Source organism: Sprattus sprattus, assembly GCF_963457725.1.
Source record: "Sprattus sprattus genome assembly, chromosome: 4".
Lineage (NCBI taxonomy): Eukaryota > Metazoa > Chordata > Actinopteri > Clupeiformes > Clupeidae > Sprattus > Sprattus sprattus.
Window position 1 is genome coordinate 44731037 of NC_137923.1, and position 26833 is coordinate 44757869.

General features: G+C 43.7%; 2 protein-coding genes across 2 annotated transcripts in view; both read right to left on the reverse strand.

Annotated features, from left to right (window-relative positions):
• LOC308364162 (venom phosphodiesterase CdcPDE) overlaps positions 1-17440 on the reverse strand; it is a gene marked incomplete at both ends in the record, with an annotated part of 28939 nt that extends 11499 nt beyond the window's left edge. The window contains 18 exons of the mRNA XM_080837180.1: positions 7133-7305; positions 7590-7677; positions 7955-8024; positions 8267-8394; positions 8657-8688; positions 8787-8909; positions 9368-9476; positions 13287-13359; positions 13462-13527; positions 13627-13736; positions 14631-14750; positions 14970-15049; positions 15152-15249; positions 15496-15556; positions 15726-15851; positions 16172-16306; positions 16685-16772; positions 17396-17440. Of these exons, the coding sequence (XP_080693306.1) occupies positions 7133-7305; positions 7590-7677; positions 7955-8024; positions 8267-8394; positions 8657-8688; positions 8787-8909; positions 9368-9476; positions 13287-13359; positions 13462-13527; positions 13627-13736; positions 14631-14750; positions 14970-15049; positions 15152-15249; positions 15496-15556; positions 15726-15851; positions 16172-16306; positions 16685-16772; positions 17396-17440 (1725 nt within the window). The remainder of the gene's footprint in view (positions 1-7132; positions 7306-7589; positions 7678-7954; positions 8025-8266; positions 8395-8656; positions 8689-8786; positions 8910-9367; positions 9477-13286; positions 13360-13461; positions 13528-13626; positions 13737-14630; positions 14751-14969; positions 15050-15151; positions 15250-15495; positions 15557-15725; positions 15852-16171; positions 16307-16684; positions 16773-17395) is intronic.
• Positions 17441-19886: 2446 nt separating this feature from the next.
• enpp2l (ectonucleotide pyrophosphatase/phosphodiesterase 2-like) overlaps positions 19887-26833 on the reverse strand; it is a gene marked incomplete at its 3' end in the record, with an annotated part of 30171 nt that continues 23224 nt past the window's right edge. Inside the window, exon 25 of the mRNA XM_080838019.1 lies at positions 19887-20057. Coding sequence (XP_080694145.1) covers positions 19887-20057 — 171 coding nt within the window. The remainder of the gene's footprint in view (positions 20058-26833) is intronic.

Consider the following 26833-nt stretch of genomic DNA (forward strand, 5'->3'; position numbering starts at 1 on the left):
CCTCGTTTGAATATCATGCAATTATGGTAACTGCTCCTGTTAAAACATATGTGATTGTTATCTACCGGCCACCAGGACAACTGGGCGATTTCGTCCATGAGCTGGACACCCTGCTGTCAGCCATCCCTGACCATGAGTGTCCAATACTCATCCTTGGCGACATGAACATCCACCTAGACAACCCCAACTCGGCTGACTTCCGGACCCTGGTCCACTCGTTCGACCTACAACAGGTACCCACTCCCCCAACTCACAAAGCAGGGAAAGAGCTCGACCTCATCCTTGCTCGGAACTGCACCACGGAAAACCTAACCGTAACCCCTCTCCATCTCTCAGACCACTTCTTCATTCGCTTTGATGTTCGACTCATTGAGCAACCCTCTGTCCCTCCTCCTATGGTCCCGTTCCGGCGCAACCTCCGCAACCTCTCCCCCACTCACTTTTCCTCCCTGGTTTCCTCTACTCTTCCACCTTTATCCACCTTCTCCTCACTAGGTGTCAATGACGCCACAGAATCTCTCTGCTCCACTCTAAGCTCATGCTTGGACAGTTTGTGTCCACTTTCTACCAGACCTGCGCGAGCTACCCAGTCTCATTCATGGCTGAGTGATACCCTCCGAACGCAGAGAAAGTGGCACAAATCTGCAGCACAGGACGATCTTGCAAGCTACCAGACACTGCTGGCCTCCTTCTCAACCAGCATCACTGCTGCTAAGAAAACTTTTTTCAATGACAAAATCAACAGTGCAACTGATGCTCGGAAACTATTTTCCACCTTCAAAACTCTGCTCTACCCTCCTCCTCCTCCCCCAGCTACTAACCTCACAGCCGATAACTTTGCTTCCTTCTTCACAGAGAAAGTGGCAGCCATTGGGAAACAATTCGACCAACTGTCTTCCCCCCCTAAGGGCGCTACCATCAATAACTCATCTTTTCCCTCCTTCACCCCCCTCACTGAGAGTGAGGTCTCCAAAATCCTAGCAGGTAGCCGTCCAACTACATGCCCGCTGGACCCTATCCCATCCAACATCCTTCAAGCCATTTCCCCTGCCGTCCTACCGGCAATAACACAGGTGATTAATGCCTCTTTTAATTCTGCAACATTTCCTTCTTCATTCAAGGTGGCTCGGGTGACGCCGCTGCTCAAAAAGCCGTCTCTCGATCCCACTCAGGTGGAAAACTACCGACCGGTCTCACTTCTCACTCTCCTATCTAAAACACTTGAGAGGGCAGCCTCCAAACAGGTCACAGAGTTCCTGTCAACAAACAATCTCCTCGATCCAAACCAGTCTGGATTCAAAAGCGGTCACTCCACCGAAACAGCCCTGCTATCTGTGACAGAGGCTTTAAAAACAGCTAGAGCAGCAGCTCAATCCTCAGTTCTTGACCTGCTTGACCTATCAGCTGCGTTTGATACAGTCAACCACCGCATTCTTCTGTCCATACTATCAAGTATGGGCATCTCAGGCAAGGCGCACTCCTGGTTTGAATCGTACCTCTCTGGGCGCTCATTCAAGGTGTCATGGCAAGGTCATCTATCTGTACCCCACCACCTCACCACTGGGGTGCCCCAGGGGTCTGTAATGGGACCACTTCTCTTTGCCATCTACACCACCTCGCTGGGCCCCATCATCCGCTCGCATGGTTTTTCCTACCACTGTTATGCCGATGATACTCAACTGGTTCTGTCCTTCCCTCCTGAGGACAACACTGTTTCGGCACGGATCTCAGACTGTCTTGCTGATATACAGTGCCACTTGAAAGTATGTGAACCCTTTGAGCACTTAAGCGTTTTCTGTTGTTTTACCATGATTTTTCATTTTTTTATCACCAATTTTCCATAGATGAAATGTCAGGTTCATGTTTATCATTTGCTTGTACTTGTTTAGAGGAAATTGTTTGAGTACCCAAAAAACTACATGAAACATGGAATTAGTCCATTTCAAAAGTAAGTGAACCCCCAGCTGAATTGATAAAGTCTAGCAGGTAACAGATTCAGTGCAACTTATTTGGGTGATTAATTAGTCAATTGAGCAAACCGATCATCTGAGACATCCTTAGGGAAAGGTTTGGGCAACACAGATTAAAAGAGAGAGGGAACCAACCAAACTACTGTAGTGCCAAGGTGTACCCACACAGATCAACAATACCGAGAGGAAACGAGATATCCGAGAACATCAGGAAGAAGGTACTGACAGCCCATCAGTCTTGGGAAAGCTATAAGACCATCTCCAAAAGATTCCAGCTCCATCCATCCATCCAAGACAAATCATTTTGAAATGGAGGGCATTCAACATGACCGCATCTCTGCCTAGAAGTGGACGCCCATCAAGACCATCACCAAGAAGCACCAGAAGAAGAATAAATCAGGTAAAAGTCAACCCACACATCACCTCTAAAGAGTTTCGGACCTCTCTGGCAGCATCTGGGGTAAATGTACATGGGTCTACAATCAGACGAAAATTGTTGGTTTTGATCTTGACAAAATAATTCTATCTCGGACTCATCTGTCCAAAGAAGGGACTTCCAGAAGGCCTTTGGTTTATCCAAGTGCTCTCGGGCAAAGTTGAAACGGGCAGTTTTGTTCTTTCTTGAGAGCAGAGGCTTCCTTCTAGCAACCCGATCATGAATGTCATGTCTATTCAATTTTCGTCTGATTGTAGACCCATGTACATTTACCCCAGATGCTGCCAGAGAGGTCTGAAACTCTTTAGAGGTGATGTGTGGGTTGACTTTTACCTGATTTATTCTTCTTCTGGTGCTTCTTGGTGATGGTCTTGATGGGCGTCCACTTCTAGGCAGAGATGCGGTCATGTTGAATGCCCTCCATTTCTAAATTATTTGTCTTGGATGGATGGATGGAGCTGGAATCTTTTGGAGATGGTCTTATAGCTTTCCCAAGACTGATGGGCTGTCAGTACCTTCTTCCTGATGTTCGGATTTCTCGTTTCCTTTCAGCATTGTTGATCTGTGTGGGTACACCTTGGCACTACAGTAGTTGGGTTGGTTTCCTCTCTCTTTTAATCTGTGTTGCGCAAACCTTTCCCTAAGGATGTCTCAGATGATCAGTTTGCTTAATTGACTAATTAAGCACCCAAATAAGTTTCACTGAATCTGTTACCTGCTTGACTTTACCAATTCAGCTGGGGGTTCACTTACTTTTGAAATGGACTAATTCCGTGTTTCATGTAGTCTTTTGGCTACTCAAACAATTCCCTCTAAAAAAAGTACATGCTAATGATAAACATAAACCTGACATTCCTTCTATGGAAAATTGGTGAGGAAAAAAATGAAAAATCATGGTAAAACAACAGAAAACTCCTAAGTGGTCAAGGGGTTCACATACTTTAAAGTGGCACTGTATCCACATGGATGAAAAACCACCACCTTCAGCTGAACCTGGCCAAAACAGAACTGATGGTCTTCCCAGCCAAACAGTTCATCCATCACAACATCAACATCAAGACTGACTCTTTATCTCTGGCTCCATCCAAAACAGCAAGAAACCTCGGGGTCATTATTGACAACCAACTAACCTTCACAGCCCACATTGCCTCTGTCGCGAGGTCATGCCGCTTTGCGCTTTACAACATCCGCAAAATCAGGCCGTACCTAACCCAGTATGCCACCCAGCTCCTGGTGCAAACCTTGGTGGGTTCCCGCCTCGACTACTGCAACGCCCTCCTAACGGGCCTGCAGGCATGCGTGGTAAAACCACTACAGATGATCCAGAACGCAGCGGCGCGCCTGGTGTTCAACCAACCAAAGAGGGCACATGTCACCCCACTACTCACTGAGCTCCACTGGCTGCCAGTAGCTGCTCGCATCAAATTCAAGTCACTTATGCTTGCCTACAAAGTGCTTACTGGGTCTGCTCCCACCTACCTAAATGCTCTTGTAAGGGCAAATGTCACACCCAGGACGCTGCGCTCATCCAGTGAGCGTCGTCTGGCACTGCCCCCAGTGCAAGCAAGGCAATCCAGACTATTCTCAGTTGTAGTTCCACGTTGGTGGAACGACCTGCCTAGCACTACCAGAGCAGGAGCGTCCCTCCCTACCTTTAAGAAACTCTTGAAGACCCAACTGTTCAAAGAGCACCTCTCTTCCTAAACTGGCACCTTGGCTCAACCTGCACTTAAGCAGCAACAGGCCTGCACTTCTTTTTTTATTCTTTCTATGTCGTTTTATAAGCAATATTTATTGTTACACCAGGTTTTTTTAATGCTCTTAGCCTGATTGTTCTCCCTTGTACGTCGCTTTGGACAAAAGCATCTGCTAAATGACTAAATGTAAATGTAAATGTAATGTATGCAAATCCACTTTCACGAGAACGCGCATCAATCTAAGAAACTAATCGGAAGGAACCCAGCTGAGAAGACTTCGGCTGCTTATGAACGCATTTTCAACCGGCGGGAATGCAGCGGAAGCGTTTCCCCTACGTTGTTTTGGCGAAGTTGTGTAAGAAACATTTCTGAAGAATTACAGAAAAAGATCGAGAATGAGGGCCATTGACCCTAACTCAATAGCTCTTTTTAAAACACACATCAAAACACACCTGTTTAGGCAGGCCTATAACCTGTAAAGGTCCTGCCAACTGAAGTTGTTGCTGTATTATGTATTATTCAATGTTTTAGTCACTGTTGTAAGTCGACCTTGGGTTTCTTGAAAGGCGCCCTATAAATAAAATGTATTATTATTAGTATTATAGGCAGCTATGGTGATCATGTACCTCTTGCTCCCACTGCATGATGAACATGGACATGGCAAGCTGGGAAGTATGGAAAATAAATGTTTCAGTCAAAATGTTACTGTGCAACCGGTGGCAAAACACCAGTTATTACCCTGTAAAGCAATATTATTATAAGGGGTTCTCAGAATGTTTCAAAAAGATCAATTGATTTGAATTGGCCACCCCAACGTTCGGAGGTCTGATATTAACTACTACTACTAACCGAGAGTGAGGTCATGCCGGAATAATATCAAACTGAATATCGAGCTATCGCCCGGTCGATACTCTAAAGCCAAGGTTTGATATTTCCCTGCATGACCGAACGGTCTAGGTAAGGTAAGTTGTTTATTATATGGCATTTTTTGTTGAATTATTTTCAGGTCGCTTGTTGTTTTTCTCGGAGTGTTTGCACTTTTCTTCGCTTTTAGAAAGTTCTCAATTTCCTCCTGGCTGTTGTTGTTGTTTTAATTTTTGTCATCTCTAAACTTTTGTGTCATCTTCATAGTAAAACTCACTATCAGAGTGTTCGCTTCGCTAATTTTGTAAATTAAAAGAAATGGTAATTGTGTCATGATCGTGGCACGATTTGGCGGCCCCTGGAGCCAAAAGGACCTTTTAACAGACTTTGTGCTTTCTATGTTCGTTTTGTGTCCACATGTGCCGTCGTTGTGATTGTGTGCCCTCACCCATTTCCTATTGTGTGCCCTAACCTGTTCCCAATTGTGTGCCCTCGCTGGTTTCCCTCTGTGTGTCCTCATCTGTTATGTATGTGTGATTGCCACTTCCCTTGATTAGCCAGGAGTTAAATACCTGCCTAGTTTCCCAGCCCTTGGTCGAGTCGTAAGATTGTTTTTTTTTGTCCCCATGTGTCTTTATGGTTCTTGGTACAAGACACGCAGCCCTCGCATGCACTAAGGTGCCCCTAGTTTTAACTAGTTCCGGGTTGGTGTCTTGCTGCAGCTCTCAAGCTGCTTCTTGGCTTGTGAAGCTTCCCTCAGGTAGCTATCGTTCAGGCTCGCTTGAAAGCTACATTTTGTATTTAATTCGTTTTTGGCCTTTTGCCCTGCACCTGATCTTGGACTTAAACCTTTTTGTTCGTTTCCTCGGTTTTGGAAGTATCTTCTGTGTTTTTGGATCATTGCTGCTTGGAAGAATATCTTTGTAAATAATAAAGAAATCAAGGTAAGAACTACATCCTGCCATTGGGTCCTCTTAATAGCTCACCTGGCTAAGCAGTGATTCACAAACCCATCTACTGGAGTTCGATCCCCGAGTAAAGCCTGACAAATTCTAAATAGAAATATTTACTTTTGTTGAGCTTTTGTCACAATTCCGTATTGCCCGCTAAGGCCCCTGAGTGGGCGATACTCGGGAGGAAAGACCATGCATTAGCTAATCAGAACTCTCTTACTATCGTTGTCATATAATAATTATTTATAATAACTGCAGAAAAAAATGAATTACTGCTACCATTGGCAACAAGTTTAGTGCCTTCTAATTGACATCTTTCATATCATACTGCAAGTAGTCCATTCACTTTCCATGACAGAAATTCAGTGTAATACGCAGCAAGTAATACGTTGCTATACAACACCTGAGTCTTTAAATTTCTATTTGCATGAAGAACTATTTTTTTCTCAGTAGAAGCCAGGAAGCAGCAACTTAAAAAGACGTCGATCCTGTCTAGATTTATTTTCCTATACTGACCGGCAGACCATACATGATCCCTTACATACAGTTTAATGTTATGATGCCAGTTGATGCGTCGGGTCCTCATCTGCTGTAATTTGTTAACAATTAACAGGATTTGCCTACAAATCTCTCACTCATCAGGTTCAATGAATATGTTTTAGTCCTGGCAAGCAAGAAATTGTGTTCTTTTGTAAAATCACTGCTGTTCATCTTTAAGGTTGTATGCCCTGTGGGCAAGGATGGTTTAGCATGTGAATAAGCGCTGTTAGCTAGCCTTTTGATTTGATCAAAAAGTGTTAATTTATGTATCACTTTAAACGTTAAACCTTAAAACCTGCACTTAACATATACCTTTTGAATCCTGCCTTTCATTCTCTGTAATATTTATCTGCTCTCAGTGGTCTGCAGTGGGTCTGCTTCACATGTGCATGTGCGTGCTTTGTGATATATCTGCACATGGTTTTCTCATCCCTCTAGAAAATCTTAGCTAGAGAGAGGGGTAATGTGCTGATGATCCCAACAGTCATGACATAGTGTAATTGATGAAGAACGTGTTTGTGTGTGTGTGTGTTTGTGTGTGTGATTATAGGGCACACCCTGCTGATTCGAATGTGTTTCCTATTTGTCTGTGCTCTTTCTCTGAGCAGAGCACGTTATAGCAAGGAACACGTTTTTAAACAAAAAACAAATCTAGGTTAAGAAACAATGTACCAGTGCAGGGCATGCACAGCCAAGATCATCACTAGGGTCGAGGGTCAGGAGAGGGCACTGGCCAGGGCCTGCCTGCTCCGCTGGGTGCTGTGGGGTGAACCAGGGCCTCCGGAGGAGGTGGTTCATGCTGCCATGGGTGCCATTGTTTTTCACCGGTGAGATTTCCATCGCATCTGTGGGAATTACAACACTGTCAGTTAAGCTCAGTTTTGACTCCCATGTGAGTACCTGACCAGTGAGGGGTTCGGGGTGATGACACTTTTCCCTGACTTTAAACAGTAAACTGGGATTTACGATTGGCAAAAACCCCTGTGGTCATGTGCTCTCCTATTATGGTGGAGGGCACTGTTTTGTTGCGATGACCTTCATTTTATAAATCATTTTTTTCTTTTTTACCATACACGAAAAACAAAGTACATTGTTAAGATAACAGTTTAAAGGGGACTTTATGACCTACCACACATGAGGTTGTACAACTCAACGTTGGAGAATGGCTCCACCTCTGTTTGGGAGAGAAACTTGGGCCCGTAACTGAGAAACATGGCCTGTGAAAAACAGACATTATAAGTGACTCACGAGTATAGAGTCCAAGGGTTTACAATCAGCATGGAGTCTTATCACCATCCACTGACACACATAAACAGAAACTGTTCACATCAACACACACCATTTGTTCAGACCTTAAGACATTTCTATGCTCATTGAGAAAAAGATGCAAACACATGCTGTGTTATGCAATGCTATGTATTATGTAATATAATATGTTATAATAATAATGTAATGTCATTTGTTTCTCATATTGTCACACAAGACCTCACACACCTGCATGCTGTAAACATCATTGTCGTATCCATGAGCACCACCAGAACAAAAGCTCTGGGACCCTGGATACCTGCAGAGTAATCACCCAACAAACAAAAGTAATCAAACCTTTTAATGTGGACTGCTCAAATGTGCTGCAGTTTCAGTATGTAATGGAAGGTTGCCTGAATCTATAATATTTAGGAAGAAAGAGAGAGAGGGAGAAAGAACGGAAGAAAGAAAGTAAGAGATGAGAGATAACAGCAAGAAGATCAAGTAGTAGGACGGAAAGTGAAAGTTGAAGAAATAAAGAAAAAGAGAGAGGAGCACCACCTTTCAAAAAGCCATTTAGGTTCAACCATCACAGTGACATCCTCGATACGTCTGCTGTTGGCAAAGTGAAAGCGCTTTGGCAGATGAGCCTTTAGGTATGGCTTGATCTTCTGATTGGGTTTCCTGCACTGGAGAATTACCGAAACAAAAAATAATAAACAATGAAATATAATAAGTCTATTTACACCATATATACAATAAAAAAACATTGTAAGAGCTAAATATTTAGATAATTTCAATGTGCCTGAGATATTTTGCAATGATATAGCAATATAATTGCTATTATTTTGTGATATTGTGGTTGCAATATAAGGGGCTTTCCAGTGTTTTTACACATGTACTTTTCAGTGTGTTTACAAAGGATCAAGTCAACATTTGTAATCCACTTACTGTCATGTTAGCCACAAGCCTGGCAGAGTCAACTGGTAAAACAAAGATAATGTTTACTTAGAGTTTTGTTCATCAAAAAAAAAGCAAATAAATAAAAATACTGTCTGGAATTTAGTTCATATTCACGTACAGGGCCGATCTTTGTTCTTTGGTCTAATTCTCCCAAACGGGCCTTCGCTGACATAGAAGTCACTGATGTCACCAATCATGTCTTGAAGCACCTCCTTTCTGTCACAGCTGATATCTTCCATTCCTTAAAAATAACTAATTCAAGTCAATCCGTCTGGTTTGAATTTTTAATTTAGTCCAGAATGTAATGTGTATTGTTTGAAATTTTGGTCACCTAAAACCACAGGCCTAAGTGTTTTCCCCTAGACAGATAGTACTAGGTATATTTTGTACATTATCCCTTACATATCATTTGGCCTTTACTGAAGTTATTTGAGTGTCCTCTTCACTCCATTAAACTCTAATGGCCATTTGTCTTCTTTACGACATTCATCCTTTAAATTCAGATTTGCATCATATGTATTTCTAAAATCCTCGATGTTTTCTTATCGACATGGCACTTTAAAGTGGTTTTATATTACTGTACATGTTTTTGTGCTACACAAATGAGGCTCAAGATTATGAGACCTGATGAATTTGGCTGTTTACTTTGATTAAGCAGTTTAATGAAGCACTGCTTCACAGTCCCACAAAATGTCTTACCATGATCAGCTACGATGATGATGTTGATACACTGAGTCATTTTCAGCATTTTCAGGCCATCCATCAGTTGACCGATGATCTTGTCTACCCCTTGGATGGCTGTGATGAGCTGTAAGGCCAGGTAAATACAAGGCATCATTTTAAACCCAGTGCTATGGTGGAAACAATGGGCCTCATTCTCGACAGCAGTTGGGAAGACTTTCCGAAGGATTTCAGAAGGAACTCCACTTCGGAAACATTTATGAAAACATTTGTATTCTCGTTATTTTTTTCTTCTGTGCTTTCTTCTGAACTTCAGACAACTTTCAGAACTCGAAATAGCAGTCGTAACTCTACCGGAATCTTCTCAAATGGGGTTCCACGGGCCATCTTGTGGTTATTTGAGGAATCGCGTTGAGGAATGACATTTGAAAAAACTCCGTATTACGGTGGGTGTCCACGGGGCGACATGTCTTGCGTTTAGTCGGTATGCGTTTAGTTGCCTGGGGGGCGTGGTCAGAAAATTCAGTTTGGCTGTAGCAAATGTTCCAAGTATATGAAACTTATTAGCAGCTCGCTAGCTAGCCACTAATTACAATGGGTTTTTGCGGCAAGCTAACAGTAATAGTTCAGTTAAGATGTTGCGCTGATTACTTTAATTTGTAATTTGTGAATTTATTCTATCTAAACCATATATATCAGCCAGTTCAATCACGAAAACATGGTATTGTAACATATTTAGCAGCTAGCTAGCTACAATGGCTTTTCAATGGGGTTTCGGTCAAAGTATTAGCGGCAAGCTAACTAATAGTTGAGAGCTTAATTAGAGCTTAATTTAAGACCTACAATATTATGTTTGACCTCACAGCATTCGTGTAGCATATAAACAACAAACCGAGTCGATTAGACGTATACAAGTCGTGTAGATAACCTTTATTCACATAAAATATGTCCCGGTAAATGAGTCCCGATGTCCGCCATCTTTGTTCAAAATGTTTGATTACTCCCGCCCCTATGAGCTACGCTGACTTCCAAATCACCCACACGCCGAACTGATTGGCTCTCAGCAGGCAGCAAGTCGCCTTCATTTGCATAGAGTTAAAAAATCCCCAACTTTCAGCAGCCAGGAGAGCCGACTTTTTCCTCAGCCGTTGTCGGCAGGCAACAAGACGCTTCCATTCCATCCCAATGAGAGCGACACGATTTGTCGCCCCGTGGACACCCACCGTTACAGTAAAAGGGTTAACGGCGAATTTGTGAGAACCCGTTGGTGATTGCGTTCACGTCAACTCTACAGACATCCTTGGATTAAAATAATTATGATAATAATAAATACGAGAATATTTGGATCATTAACAATTACGTTTCACATTTATAGTCATAATTATACGAGGTAGTGTTTATTGTTACAGGTCTATATGGCTCGTAGCTTGACTGTTCTCTCCCTTGTACGTCACTTTGGACAAAGGCCGCGTCTGCTAAGAGACTGATAGTGAATGACATGAACACTGCAAATGTAAGTGAATAAATAAATAAACACTAAGGTCAATCTGTAAGAACTAAAGAATGAATTTATTGCAATTTATACTACTACTGGTGGCCAGTCTTCACCCCTATGGTGGCCATTTCGAACGATAAGACGGACTACAACTTATACTCCTACTTGGGACCGGTCTTCACACTTATGGTGCCTATTTTTCGATAAAAAAAAACTAAAAAAGTGACTACTTAAATGTGTTTTACGGACTTCGGACGTTCAACGTTATACAATATCTCCACCTTATTAATGAACACCTGTTACGAGGTGGATTCGGGAGATTGCGACAGCACACGTTTCTAAAATTGCGTCTCCTAATAAGGAGTGTATGTATGCAAATCCACTTTCACGAGAACGCGCATCAATCTAAGAAGCTAATCGGAAGGAACCCAGCTGAGAAGACTTCGGCTGCTTATGAACACATTTTCAAGCGTGCGGGAATGCAGCGGAAGCGTTTCTCTTACGTTGTTTTTGCGAAGTCGTGTAAGAAACATTTCTGAAGAATTACAGAAAAAGGTCGAGAATGAGGCCCAATGTCCTCATTATATTTCTCTATCAATTTGCCTCCAGTGAATCATGGTTGCAGTGAGACACATTCCATTGGTACTGTATTTGGTTATGCCCACTCACAGTACACTTTATAATATGATAATTATAATAAAGTCTTTCGGTAACTGAGAAACATTTCATTGGTATTTGGTTATGCCTACTCACAGTTATGCTTCATCACGCTTTATAATATGATAAAGCAAATTCCAAACAATTTCTCGTAACTTTCCATTTGCATATCTTAAAGAGTCTGGCACAGTAATCTGTGCCATACTACGTCAGCTCCATTCCTTGAAAGAAATGTAATGGAGATTTTTTTTAAAGAATGAATTGTCCAAACAAAACTTTATACTTCGATTGAACTTGGCTGCAGGAACATTCCGCAGTTGAGAAATAAGGTGGTCAGCGAGACCACACTTCCCTTCCTTGCCTCGGTCAAGATTTCTCTCTTTTCGTGTCAAACTAAATGGAAAATAAGATGTCCCTCAGTAACTCTTCTGCCCAAGTGCTGGCCTAAACTTCCAGCAGTATCTTCTCACTGTACAGTTAGGCATGTATTCACTGGGTATTATTAGCTGTGTGTTTTTTTTTTGGGGGGGGGACTCACTCTGCCTCTTAGAGCCTCTACCTTTCCTCAGAGTTGGGTCCTCACTCGAATGTTTACACTTCTGCTGGGAAGGTTTCAAGTTTTAATTCTAAATTCAAAAAGGATTTCTTCCACAATAAAGTTGTTGTTGGACCAAAACTCTCTGCAGTTGGTCCATTATTGACTTGTCAGTCGTTATCTCACGAGAACACCAGACTTTTACCCTGTCATGAATCCCTGGTGAGGGGCACGCATACGGTAAAGTCACTATTGCTTCATGGTGCACTGACAAAGTGTAGCCGTTCTTGTTACTGTAAAACTGAGCAATAAAAAGAGGTCACAAGAATTGATGTGTGATTTCTGACCTGATAAACCAGTTGGGTAATAGCATTTAACAAAGTCATATAAAAGCGGAACATCTGCGTTTGTTACGCAGTGCCTGTGTTGTGGCAGTGCCAGGAAAATGCCACAGTTATGAGCTGAAAGCACCTTGCTGTCATTTGAACGTGAGCTGTCCTTTAGACCCACATGGTCCTTGTGGGCATCTTACACAGACTCTGATTGAGAACTGAGAATTCATAGACCACACAAAGTTACAGCTGGTAGTATGAATAACAACTATAATTATATGTTCTGCGTGTGTATTCACATGTGATTGAAATGGCGTCCAAGCACATCTGGAACTACACACTTAAAACACTTGATTTTGATTGAAATTGATTTGCTGTTAACAGTTCAACAGATGCTTTCAATTAAGCAGTTGTTTGGAAACTGTCTGTACTGCCTGTTGCCTGTTGATTTACTATTATTTCACTCATTCATTCTTTGGCAAAATCTGGGAACTATCATTTCCATACAACTTAATTTGCACAGTTGAGAACTTAATTGCATGGATTGGCAAATTAGTTTTAATTACATTACTGTCTTTTGAAAAATAGGAGGTTAAGGATTTTGGCAGGATTAGGGTTATGTGTGAGTTAGAACTGTATCCTGTATCCTTGGTATATCAATCAATAGCCTACTGTAAACAGGAATTTTGATACTGTAAATAGGATTAGTATGTCTGACTGAATCTGTTGATACTGTAAGCATGGTTGGTATATCTGATTGCACCTAGTTGTGTTGTTGATACTGTTAGCACTGTAAGCAGTCAGATATGCCTTTAATGAAGTACAAACCTGGATCATTTGGCTGGATCACAAAATCACTAAATGTGAATGGACAAAATCTTGAATAGCCTGAAATGACCTGTGTAGGTTGCACCTTACCCCTCCACTGACTGGACCATAACTGTGCCCTGATTTGTCTGGCTCTTCCAAGTACAGGGTGTAAAAATCGGGCCTGACAAAGTTGATGAGATGAGACAGTTATGAATTACTTGTTACTATATTTTTGTCATATGTTTTTGTCATATATCACTAACATAAAAGTTATTTATAGTACCTCTCATGTTCTGGTAAACGCAACCACTGCAGAACAGTAAAGACTCTTTTCTCAAAAGGCACTTTGCTGGGAAAAAAAAACGTCTGAGGTTATTTCAAGCCATCACCCATGTATTAGAAATATGGATATAAATGTGGAAACGGTGTTGCATGACTTGTGGAGTACCCGTCATATGGTACATATATGTTGGGGTAACTTCCGTTGATTTTGACATCAGACCCAGGCCAAAAGAATGTTCCAGCTTTCAGTCCTTGATACATGGCTGTGTGCCAGATCTGTGGAGGTTAAAGATTTAAGCAATACGCCCCAAAAGGCTGTGGTTTACTAGCCTGGCCATTACCAGCCTGTGACTCCATTTCATTCCGTCTTTCAGTCTGGGCCAACCCAATGCATTTTGGTTTCCGAGATCGGCGGGTGCTTATCTTGAGGTTTAAAATCATTGGAGTTCCCTTAACCAATCAGCAACGTTTAGTAAGCATTCGGTAGAGTAAACTCTTCCCAAAGCCAGTTGGGAGAAGAGCTACGACGTCCTTTCCAATCATAAAACTTACAAGAAAATACTCTTGTTCTCCTTTTAATTTTCTGATGTTCTCGAGAGTTGAGACAACTTTTCCAATAGCTTTTCGTGTCTTTTCCTCCAAGGCGAGTTTTGCGTCACAGCTCTGAACTGTTCGCTGATTGGTCCTGCAAAATTTTGAGTTCTGGAGACGATTGTCAATGGGGTTGGGCCAGACTGAGTATGAGCTTGAAATCAATTCAGGCGGAAATACGTAGGCTGGTGTCACCAGGCTAGTGGTTTACAGCTAGGGGGCGTTATAAGGCACGACACAGAGCAGGGTGCCTAAATCCCCTTTAATAATAGCACAATATACATCCATTAAAGTACAGAAAAACAAGTGATTACAAGACAATAATGAAAACTGTCTAAAATCTTTTCTACATAATGCAACCTTTCGTTAACATTAAAAGGTTATTTCAAGTGTTATAGGATACAACTCAGTCTTAGACTCAAAGAGCCATCTTTTTTGGTCTTTTTTGGTCTTTTGATTAATTATTATTATTCATGACTCATGATTATTATATAATTATTCAAAAATGTCATTAATATTTTGGCCTACGCCATAACAAAATGTTGGTATCCTTTGCCATTAAAGAGTGGGAGGTCTCACCGGCTGACCCAGGTACCACCGAGGGTTGTCCTTCTCCGTGTTGGACAAGCTGAACGACGCATCAAACACAGGATCATACATGCTGTTATCCACTAGACCATGGGATTCAGCATACAGACCCTAGTGAAAATAAACGGGATAGTCATAATTACTCATTTTCCTGTTCCATTGTATTTAGTTTTTTTTGCAATACTGGCTTCTCCTGTTCCATTGAATTATTTTTTTGCAATATCGGCTTTCCTGTTCCATTGTAGTTTTTTGTTGTTGCAATACTGGCTTGTGGTAAGGAGTGTTATTGGATGTGAAGCAAATACCACTATAATTGAACTATTGACCTACTGTTGCAATGGTGTAGTGATTAGGGAAAGTCTTGCTGGGAAACACAGCCTGCATGAATGGTGCTGAGATGCCACATTGCTCTGAGGAAAGAGACCAACAAAAGAAACGGGATGTGTGTCAGAGGAGCAGGGTGGATTAGGGTTGGGTTGATTGTAATGTGGGTAATTTGCACCATTACGTACTCATTTTATCCAGAACTGGAATCAGGGAAGCCCAAGTTTGGAGATATTCTGCTCTGAGCCCATCTAAGGAAATAAGGAGCAGTGGCTGCTTTTTGAAACTGTGACGGGGAAAAAAGAAGACAAGAGGAGTAAAAGACTGGAGACAAACAACTAAGTTAAACAGGGAAGAAAAAATCTGAAAGTAACAGTAGGGAAGAAATAGCAAAGATGAGAAGAGGAGAAAGTGATCAAAAAGCAAGCAGAGGAAATGAGGGGGGAGAAAAAAATGGAAAAGGCAAAAAGTCAGGCAAAGAAAAGAGAAAAAGAAAAAAAGAGAAAATAAGTGGGAGGGATGGCAGGCCTACCCTGCAGGGCAGCTGTGCTGGGCCATGTCAGGACACTCATCTTCCACCCATGGTTTTTCACCTGCATTAAAAACAACACAGGCCTCAGTCTGGAATCACTCAATCCCGAATTAAGTGAGAACTCAGGATATTGAATAAGAATAACAGAAATGCATTGGGTGTTCATTCTGTGAAGACATTTTTGATGTGAATTGGATGCTCGGGATCATCCCCCCATGTATGCCCTTTACCATGGCAGACACTTTGAAAGTTGGTGCAGCAATCTCCTGCACCCATGCAGTCATCAGAGCAGAGGCAGTTGCTCTCTGCCAACCTCTTCTCCCCGCATCGCAGCTTGGTGCATTCCCATTGTTGGGCTACACAAAGAGCAAAAGGTGGGCCAAGTTAACCGTTACAAAAAAATAACGTTGCTCATTTTGTTTTTATTTGATTACTTGTCATTGTTCCTTTTCGAGACATGTTCCAATCAACAGCCTTATCAGGAGTCGATGACCATTACTGAAGAACTGAAGAGGTGTGTCAGAGGTCCATTGTTGTTTTATAACACACCATGATAGAAGCTGATTGCAGCGATAAGACAAGATCTCAGAGTTCTCTTTGTTGGAATTAACAGGTGATAGCAAACATACTGTGTTTAAGCTCTTGGCATCATCAGAGGACACAAAGGAGAGCTCACCTGGCTGGAGGCAGATGTCTTGGAAGTCATAGCAACAGCTGTTACTAGTGTGGCACTGCTGGTCACACCGACAACTAGTCATATCCTCCTCATCCAAAGGCTCATAGCAACGGTTCTTACAGGAAGTGTGGACAACTGAAGAAGTTAGAGAGGAGACATTGTCAGTTACTCAAGTTGTAAAATTATCAGTTACTCATTTGTTACATTTACATTAAGTCATTTAGCAGACACTTTTGTCCAGAGCGACGTACAAGGGAGAGAATGTTGTAGTCAGGGTCTGTCATAGAGAAAGATGTATGGGTCAGGAAGTAAGATATAAACAAAAGAACAAAATATGAGTCTGTGTATGAATTGAACACACTGCCCTGAGGTCACCCTGCGGGTGGAATGTTGCGTAATAAACCAGAAGTCATCTGATGGCTTTTTGCAACACATTTTTGTAGACCACTGGAAGGATGTGACCATTGTAAGAACTGAAAAAAGTGTCACATTGTTCGTGAAAAAAAGGCTTACCCTTTTTCTGACAGTCCTCCAACTGAAGCCCCAATCCTAGTCCGAGTCCCAAGATGATGGTTACTATGGCAACCGATACAACACCTATCTGAACACAACCATGTACAATACCACACAGACACACACACGCACACACGCACACACACACAGAGTGAACTGAACTGACAGTGAACTGAACTGAACACTGTGTTATCCACATGATGGATCTCAGAAATCAGTGTCACTGATAAACAATGACTGCCTATAGTTAGGTACAGTATATCAGCGCTGAAACTGAGGAGACTGAAATGGTGGAATTATGAAGTCCAGTATACGTATTAATGACTTTGTGTTGAAATAACAAATAAATAAGCAAAAATACAGACATTTATACCAACAATTTCTGAACAGCATCAGTAATAGCAATCATAGAGTATTCAATTTAGCATCCTCTCTTTTAAAAACTGCTTATGGCACAACCACTTTGCTCACGCAAGTCTTCTTCTTGCTTTAACTTCAAATTAAATTCAGCATTCAAGCAAGACTAACATATTCCAGACATCTACCCACCCTATCCATTACATTTGAACCATAAAACAGGTCACCATAATACAGGACAGATGCACCATGCAAACAGATGCATACAGACATAAAAAAATCTGTTTTGGAAGAATCCAAATCAAATGCAGGCTAAAAGTACAAAGATGTACACTACTTTATTGCAGTACTTACAATGATGTTCTTTTTCTTTTTCAGGCAATCACGCTTCGAGGCCATGCTTGGTGTTGGATAAGGACGACCCTGCTCTGAGTGAGAGTTTAGAAATGCTGGACTCTGAAAGTTACCTTATCCAGGTAACTGATTGTCTACCCCCTACACACACACACACACACAGACACACGCACGCACGCACAGACACACATGCATTACAGACACCACCATTCTGTCCCTCTTTCCATCCCCGCCCACACATACATACCTGTGAAAACACACATATCCACAAATGTGTATTCATGTCGAATCACATAAATACATACATAAACATAAACATACACTCATTCCATGACCATTTACTGTATATGGATCCATGCACATGAAGATAAAAAGGCAGAAACATATATTCCCTACAACACATGCGTGCACACACACACACACACACACACACACACATTCACACATTTGCAACAAGTAATTGACCTCTTTATGGACTCTGGATGGTAAATATTAACATAGTCTGGAACATCTACAAAGAATCAATGATACAGACTGATAACTCACATAGCATTAACTAATGGTCATATAGTTATATGATTGATCATCAAGTTTATGATTTAACAAAACAGTGAAGAACATGCAGTCTACGTTTGTTTCCCGTGAGATTGTAGTTATATAACAATATATTTAATCTTAAAACTGGATATCTATCAGAGGCCTTTGCTGTTTGGTTAAATAATAAATCTGTATATCTTTAAGGACCAACTAAAATATATTTTCTTATTACACGGCTCTTCTTAATGCTGTAGAATGCTCCATTCACTTCAATGGGGCTTCCCAACGTTCTGCGGTCAACTATTTTCCGATAACTGACCGTTGCTATGCACTTAATGACCGCTGTCAAGGAAAGTGGCCTTTTTGCCTCTGATTCACATCTTTCGTAGCACTCCGCAAGTAGTACGGTAACTTATCAAGGGAGTTTCAGCGGACGGTTGAGCAGCTGTGTTCTAAAGAATGTTCAACTGTCTCTGAAGTTCAACGTCTTTGGCGAACTATTTCTCTGCTTTTTAACACTACGTATAGTAACAAAAACAAATACATTGTAAAAAGACACACTGTGTTAAGTTATTTTTTTAGTTTTAGCCGTATAACAAGCGGGATAATGTATAGAACGCCGGTCATTGTCGGGAAAATAAGCCCCTTCACGGTGAAGCAACACCCCTCCGCTTTGCGTCGGGGTGCTGTTCGCCCTGTCGGGGCTTATTTTCCCGACAATGACCTGCGTTCTATACATTATCCCTTACATATACCGTAGTCAAAATCTCATGAGCAACTGGAAAATGGAGCAGCATTTTAGAAGACTTTTACAAGACATATACTGAATGCATTCAGGCCACAAACAACCTTGAAACTGAAATGGTCTTTGGAAGTCTGTTTTAAATTTGGGAGTTTGTCTAGTCTGACAGAATACAATTTGAATTCTGTCCAGTCCAGGGCCTCTACTGATGGTCAGAAAAAACCTTTAATGACAGCATCATGAGGTCATTTGGCCTCATATCCTTTCCACATCACAGGAGACTAAGTTTACTAATTACATTATGCAGGACTGTTGAATCGCACAACTTTGACAAAAAGGTCATATAGTCTGTCAAAAGAATATAATAAAAGATTCAAAATGAAATGTTTGACATTACATGAATTTATTCAGATCAAAACCATGCCACATGTTAATAGATACAGTATCTTAAATAGGGGAGCTACACAGATCGATCTATATTTATTTGTTTCTTTACGTTTGTTTCAAGCCATTGAAAACTCCTGGTATGTGGTTTATTATCACAGTAAGGTTTCATGTCGGAAGGGTTAAGGGTGTATGAGATTCTCAGGTGTTTCCTTGAGACAAAGGTCCATGACAATGTTCCATTTGGACTGAAATGCATCATGGGAGGTGGCAGTTTGAGTAAAAAGTTCAAGTTCGGAGCAGTTACACAATGGCAAGTCAGAATGTAAATGGTACTGTCAGAATGTAAGTGGAACGGCATATAGGAGAAAGTGTCCTCTTCACTCTTCACAAGCAAGTGTTGCTAAAATGTCCTGCAACCAATCCTATTACCATCTCAATTCTCAACACACTCACAAACACACAGACAAACATACACACTCGCTCACATGATCCTAATCACAACTGCTCATACAGGTGAAATACAAGACAAATGTAAGATAAATGTTACTTCATACACATTCTAATCTTCTAGAAAATTCTATGGGAACTAGTGTTAAAGTGTGGCACAGTATTGTTATTTTCTCTTTTTAATGAATAATAAATATGACAAATTGTACAAAAATATACACCTAGGCATCAGAGATGTATCAGGACAAGAGAGAGAGAAACAGAGATAGAGGAAAGGGAAATGAGAGAGCAAGAACGAGAGAGGACATCAGGGTGCCGGGGGGGGGGGGGGGGGGGGGGGGGGGGCGTGGCAGGTTTTTTTTTTTTTTAGATCTCTCTTTAGATCTCTCCCTCAAACGTGTGCAGGTAAGTCTTTAGGCTGAGGACGTCTGTGTACTCCTGTGTGGTGCCGCGGTAAAAGTCCAGGCCTACGAGGATCTCCACATCACGCACACGTGCCGTGTGCGTCTTCAGCACCTCCTCCACCCAGCGAGACTCCTCCTCCGCGCTCTGTCACAAAAGAAGTTCAAACAGGGGTCAGTGGTCAGGTGAGTCAGACAGAGGTCAGAGAAGCAAGTGCTAGGGACAGAGACACAGCCAACCCTCCATCTCCTACAACATTAAATCACTAGCGCTGTGGTGTGGCTCTGGCCCTAAACCCCACTGCCCACACCCTCATGCTCGTCCTGAAAGCTCCATTCCAACCAATTGCAAGCCACATTCAGGGCAGGGTATCCCCCAAGGGCTGAAGTTCGTTGGTGTCAATGAGCTTGCTGTCAGGAACCTGCCATAATACCATTCCGGAACTCACCTTGACTTTTGAGAGGCTCGTTCAAGGTACTGCACTTTCATATTGGCAGTCCTTGACAGCATTCTGAAAGCACGTTTGATAACTGAGTTAATTTGTTCTCATAAATATAGATACCATGGCATATATCACTAACACATGATACGTGGATTATGTTTACAGATTTAGATTTGACCATAAACTGAATTGAATCCAACTCCATTTACCACATAGTAGATGCCACATAACATCAGAGAGAAAAGTAACATTACACAAGTAGGATGGAAGGAAATGTTTCCATGAAACAACCATCAACTCTCTCTGCCACCAGGTGCATTAGGTCCTTCCCATATAAAAAGGTCAAAGGATGTCTGCTGATTAAGAGCCACTCCTCAGTGACACAGCAGACTGCCTGCTCACACATTACCTAGTAGCAAACTACCTTTCAAGTAAATGCAACACACAATTGTGTCCAATCAATACCAAGTAAATGCAACACACAACTGTGTCCAATCAATTTAATTTAATGAATTTAAATGTTATTTATATAGCGCCAGAACAAAAAAAAGTCTCAAGGCGCTTTACAGAGCCCAGAGCCTGGACCCCCTTAGTGCGAGCACAATGGTAACAGGGGCAAGGAAAAACTCCCTGTTAGTCAGGAAGGAACCTTAAACAGAACCATGACTTATAAGGGGGGGTCCATCTGTTTGAGGTCAGCCGGGTGGATATTGGAAGGGGAGGGTTGAATTAGAAGCAGAATTTCTCACCTTAAGACAGCTATCTATTTATTTATTTTTTTGCTTGTTATCATCAGAGATAATTTCCAGATAATGACTTCTAGCTATGGCAGACTTTGTAACCCAGAACTAGGAGTTAAATGAGTTGGGCTGACATATTTAAGTGTATATGTGTTAAATAATTTGAGCTGATATATGAAAGTGTATACAGTATGTGTTAAATAAGTTGAGCTGCCATATTAGAGTGTACAAGTGTTAAAAATGTTGGGCTGACATATTAAAGTGTATATGTGTAAAATTAGTTGAGCTGACTTATTCAATTGTGTGTGTTGCTGCTATAAAGAGCAGTGGGTGTTGCCATAATGCATAATAAGGAGAGTATTAAATATTCTGTATAAACTGCACATTCCCTGTACTTTGTTTAAGGTCTCTTAGCAAATTATTTTCTTTAAAACAAAGACTGCATGTCTTCAAACATTAAAAGGGTTTCCCGGGCCATTAAAAGGCAATGACTCCAGAGTGCTTGAGTGCTTTCCTACATTGTTTATAAGGCCAGTTTTATCGAGCTGCATCTTGAATAATGACCTGCTAAGTCTCAGGTAAACAAAGGCATACACATAAAGTTTTTAGGCCTTAGGTAACAGTGTTTTTTTCCCTATGAACTGGGACCACACACTGAACTGAAATACTATTCCAGTTCCCCATCATCAGCAGTGGGTCAAGAGCAGCACAAAGGCCAGGAACCAATAAGGGTTTACTTTGTACACACGCAATGAACAGCATCTGAGTTGAACCGTACAATGACAACCTGCTGCCCTTCTCCTTGTTTGAAATACAAATGTTTACACTCGAATTTCATACCTCCTTGTCATTTTGTTTAGAGTATTGAGACGGGTAAGACGTGTGTGTTTATTCTAGTGGTTTTACAGGGCCTCTCCAAGAAGGGGAATCCTCAGAAGAGGAAACGTCTACAGGGGGACTGAGAGGGTGTTTGGTGTTGCACCGTGTGTGTGTGTGTGTGTGTGTGTGTGTGTATGTGTGTGTGTGTGTGCATGCGTGGGTGAGAGAGAGAGAGAAACAGAAATAGACTGAGGTAGAAAAACACATGAGGTATACAGTTTATGTGTCTGTGTGTGCGTGTACTTTGTATACTTTGTGTGTGTGTTTCTGTTTGTGTGTGTGTGTGTATGTATGGTTCCCTATCGCAGTCGGGACTGCGATGTGATTGACAGGAAATTACCTGTTCATTGACCAATCAAAGTACTTTCTATTCACGCCGGAAGGCCGAATTGCGGCAAATCACCACCCTGAGCCCGCCCCCTCAGGTGCCTATATATTGAAGGTGACTATGCCGCTCCACCTCTTTCGAACCTTCGCCTTTGAGGTTTCGGACTATCGACTAAGAACTCTACACGCTTTGCGTATCCTTTTTGTCTTTGTGTGCATTATTACTCTTTCGAGTTGGTGAGTTGGATTATTCCTTACTAGCTCTGAGTGCTACAAGGATATTTTACGCTTAAGCAAGTTGCTGTCTAGCTGGTGACCACGCTCGTCTTCGACTTGCTAGTTCACTGTACGCTGTGCCTCGGCAGGGGGCATGCTGAGGCGGCGTTGTCCGGGGATATACCTCCGGCGTGTGCGCTCTGTGCCGCAATGACGACGGCAAGAGTCACGAAGCGCCTCTCTCTATGGCAAAGAGAGGACCTGCGTCCGGGGGCGAAGCCTGTGCCGTCCGGGGTGGTGTCCCCGGACGGATGAGGCTCCCCTCGCCCTGGAAGCAGCAGTGGGCTTGGTGGTTTCCTTCGGGTAGCCTCTGGGTCTTCCTGCTCTTCCCCAGCACGCTCGGTGGCCGCAGTCGCGGTGACTGCAGAGGCCGCCGAGCCGCTATCTGAGCTCGACCTCCAGCTCGACGAGTTGGACGTCGACGCCAGAGGAGGGAGTCTGTTGGCGGATTCGTTCCGAGGACTCAGACTCGGACACAGACATGGTGACGCGGCGAGGGCTACGAAGCCTACGGCACTCTCCCGGAACCTGGGTCACCAGCTACACGAGGTAGCGGTGAGGGCGGCGAGCCGGCTTGGTCTCCCCCTCCCCCCTCCGCCCAGCGTGCGTTCTGCATTGTTGGACGGAGAGTACTACGGTGACCCACCGCAGCCAGCTTCCTCAAACATCCCCTTCTTTGAAGAGGTTCACTAGGAGTTGGAGACCTCATGGGCTGCGCCATATTCAGGGCGCGCTCCAGTCCCGGGGTTTGCGGAGTATCTCCGCGTTGACCGTGCGAAAGAGAAGGGCTACCTCTCCTTTCCGCCGGTGGAGGACACCATTGCAGGGTATCTCTCCCCTGCTTCCCCCACGATGCGACTTGGCCAGAAACCCGTGCTACCCACCAAGAGCGCTCGTCACATGGAGGTTCTGGCCGAGAAGGTTACCTGGCTGCGGGGCAGTCCGCGTGTTCCACGAACACGGCGGCGTTGCTCCAACGCTACCAAACCAAGCTCCTCACGGAGCTCGCAGCTCGTCTGAGGGATGATGAGATGGTGGAGGAGCTATGGAGAGCAACGGATTTGTCTCTCCACCTCACCAGATGCTCGTCGCAGGGGCTGGGGCGACACAGAGGTACCTGTGGCTCTCCCTGGCCAAGCCTTCTGACAGGGAGAAAGCACCACTCCTTCTTGTCCAGTCAGCGTCAAGGGCGTGTTCGGAGATGCGGTGGGGGCCATGAACGACAAGTTCGAGGCTGAGCAGAAGAGCCGTGAGGCTTTTCAGTCATGGATGCCTCGGTCGAGCACCTCCGAGCCGATGTCCTCTTCAGGACAGACCACACCGGTACAGGGCGTGAAACGGAGTGGGTTCCGATCCCCAGCTCCTCCAGCTAAGGTGGCCGCGCGCCGCGGCTGGAACAAGAACCCGTTCCGGCCACCGGCCCAGCCTGCTAAGCCACAGCAGCAACAGCAGCACCACAGAGAAGCTCCGGGGCCAAGCATAAACCCACACGACGTGGTACGAGAGGGCGAGGCAGACCGCAGGGGCCCTGATGTTCATCGCCCCCTGAAACAAAAGGGTGGGGAGATGGTGTGCCCGCCACCACCTGGGAAAGTCGCCAGATGCGCTCATGTAAACCCCATGTCCAGCACAACTAAAATGTTCCCACAAGCACTACATTCCCATGTTCTCGACACTGTCCCGTTAGGCGCAGACACAAGACAAGTTTGCTTTTCCCCTCCCGCGATGCACCCGTTGCATTCGCAAAACCAATTTTTTATTCAAACCAAGAGAGGGAAACCCCAGATCTCACCCTCTTCCCTAGGAGTGGGGTCAGAATAAGGTTTAGACAGATTGGTGATGAGCGGCTTAGTAGCCGACAAATTCAATATGAGCCCCAGGCTGGCAGACTGCGTTTTGAGCTGGTGCGCATGCGCAGTCTCGCCCTGGGTGCTGAAAACTATTTCAAGAGGTTACACTCTTCAGTTCGCCAGGCCTCCGCCCAGGTTTACGAGTGTAATTCAATCACGGGTGCCACGAGATCGCGCACATTTCTTTCAACAGGAGATAGACGCGTTACTCGTGAAAAGGGCTATAAGTAGTGTCGCCAGAGAATGCAAGCTCAGGCCATTACAGCAAGTATATCCTCGTCCCCAAGAGGGACGGGAATTATCGCCCTATATTAGATCTACGTATACTGAACAAGTCTCTCATGCCGCTGAAGTTCAAAATGTTAACTCCACGCCGGCTGATACAGTTCATAAAGCCGAGCGATTGGCTGATCACGTTAGATCTCAAGGATGCGTACTTCCATGTTCCGATTCATCCCAGACACCGCAAGTATCTGAGATTCGCATTCGGCAGGGTAGCATACCAGTTCCACGCACGTCCATTCGGTCTCTCCCTAGCTCCGAGAGTATTCACAAAGTGCGTAGAGGCTGCCAGCGCTCCATTGAGAAAAATAGGCATTCGCTTATTCAACTACCTGGACGATTGGCTCCTGGCTTCTCGCTCAGAAGCAGAGGCAGTGCCATCTTGTGGTGGCACACCTGTACCGCCTCGGATTTGTTCTGAACAAAGAAAAGAGCTCGCTGCGTCCTCAGCAGGCAGTGCCCTTCCTAGGCATGACAGTAAACTCCGTTTCAATGACGTTGTGTCTGTCGCCAGCACGGATAGATGCTATCAGGGAATGCGTGCAGATGTTCAAACTAGGACAGAAGGTCTCATCCCTTCGCTGTCAGAAGCTCTTGGGATTGATGGCAGCCGCAGCAGTGGCACGCCCCCTCGGGATGCTTCAGACGCGTCCATTCCAGGCGTGGTATCTGTTATTGAAACTCGACTCCGCCAGAGACAAGTTTCGCTTGATCACAGTGGATCGCAGATGCTGGCAGGCCTTGGCCGTATGGCGATCCCCGCATTTCCTCTCGGAAGCGGCTCCGCTGGGTGCAGTAGTGAGCCGCGTTATCGTCACCACTACAGGCTGGGGTGCGATATGCGAAGGATATTCTGTGAACGGGCTCTGGTCATCAACCCAAGCCATGTCACATATAAATGTGTTGGAACTGCGAACGATATTCCTAGCGCTTCGACACTTCATTCACATTCTAAGCGGGCGTCATGTTCTCGTCAGAAAAGACAACATGTCCGCCATGGCCTACATAAATCGCCAAGGAGGGGTGCGCTCCAATCAAAGTGTATTTAGCAGCTATTTCCGCCTGCCATATTGGCATTAACGGCAAATCTCCGGGTAATCATCCGTTTGCTTGGCGCTTTATGGCTGGAATAAGGCGCCTTAGAGTGCCTGTCAGGCACCTATTGCCTTCTTGGGATTTGCTAGTGGTGTTACGGGCGCTCACGGGTCCTCCGTTCGAGCCCCTAGAAACGGTGGACTTAAAGTTTGCTTCTTGGAAGACTGCACTGCTCCTGGCACTAGTGTCAGCGAAGCGCGTTGGTGACATGCAAGCGCTGTCTGTCAGCCCATCGTGCATTCAGTTTTCGATTGCCGGGGACAGGGTAGTATTGCGGCCTAACGCAGCATATACACCCAAAGTAGTGACAACTCCGTTTCGTAACCAAAAAAAGTGAAAAGTTAAAGTGAAAGTCCTCTCTATGGCAGAGGTGGTGTAGACACTAGAGATGCGCGGATGGGCTATTATTTCATCCGCAACCGCATCACAAAACGCATGATCCGTCCGCTATCCATCCGCACCAATTTTTTTGACCAATTTTCAAAACCGCACCCGCCCGCCATCCGCCTGTTGTTTTTAGGTATAGGCGCTAGAAAGTTCTTGCCTGTTCTTGAAAGGAGACTGATCCAATGCCGCAAAGATATTTAAAGGATAAAGCCCCTAGTATGAAAGCCTATTGGCTATGTTGTAGCCTATCCCCAGAATATTATCAGTGAAGTGACGTCTGTCTCCGATCGATGCTCAGGGAGAAACTTTAAAATAGCCAAGCACATCGGCAAACCTGACCTTACCATAGGCTAGTAGGCCTACACTTTTTTATCATTGTAATAAAACGCAATTTGGTACACCATTTTAATATGGTAAAATAGCCTTGTTTTTAGTTTAGAAGGAAACGCAGAGTCTGTTAGCCTAATTCCGAAATTTCACCGCATTGTAGGCTTTATACTGTAACATCCCCAACACTTGCCTGCTTGCCTTGCAAATCAAAGTTTTCCGACTATTTTTCTTACCTTCTTTCTTAGCTGGTGATGTTACTGAGCTAGAAGTTCTGAACATCTCGCGCTGCCAATGCCCAATGTCACTTCTGAGTCT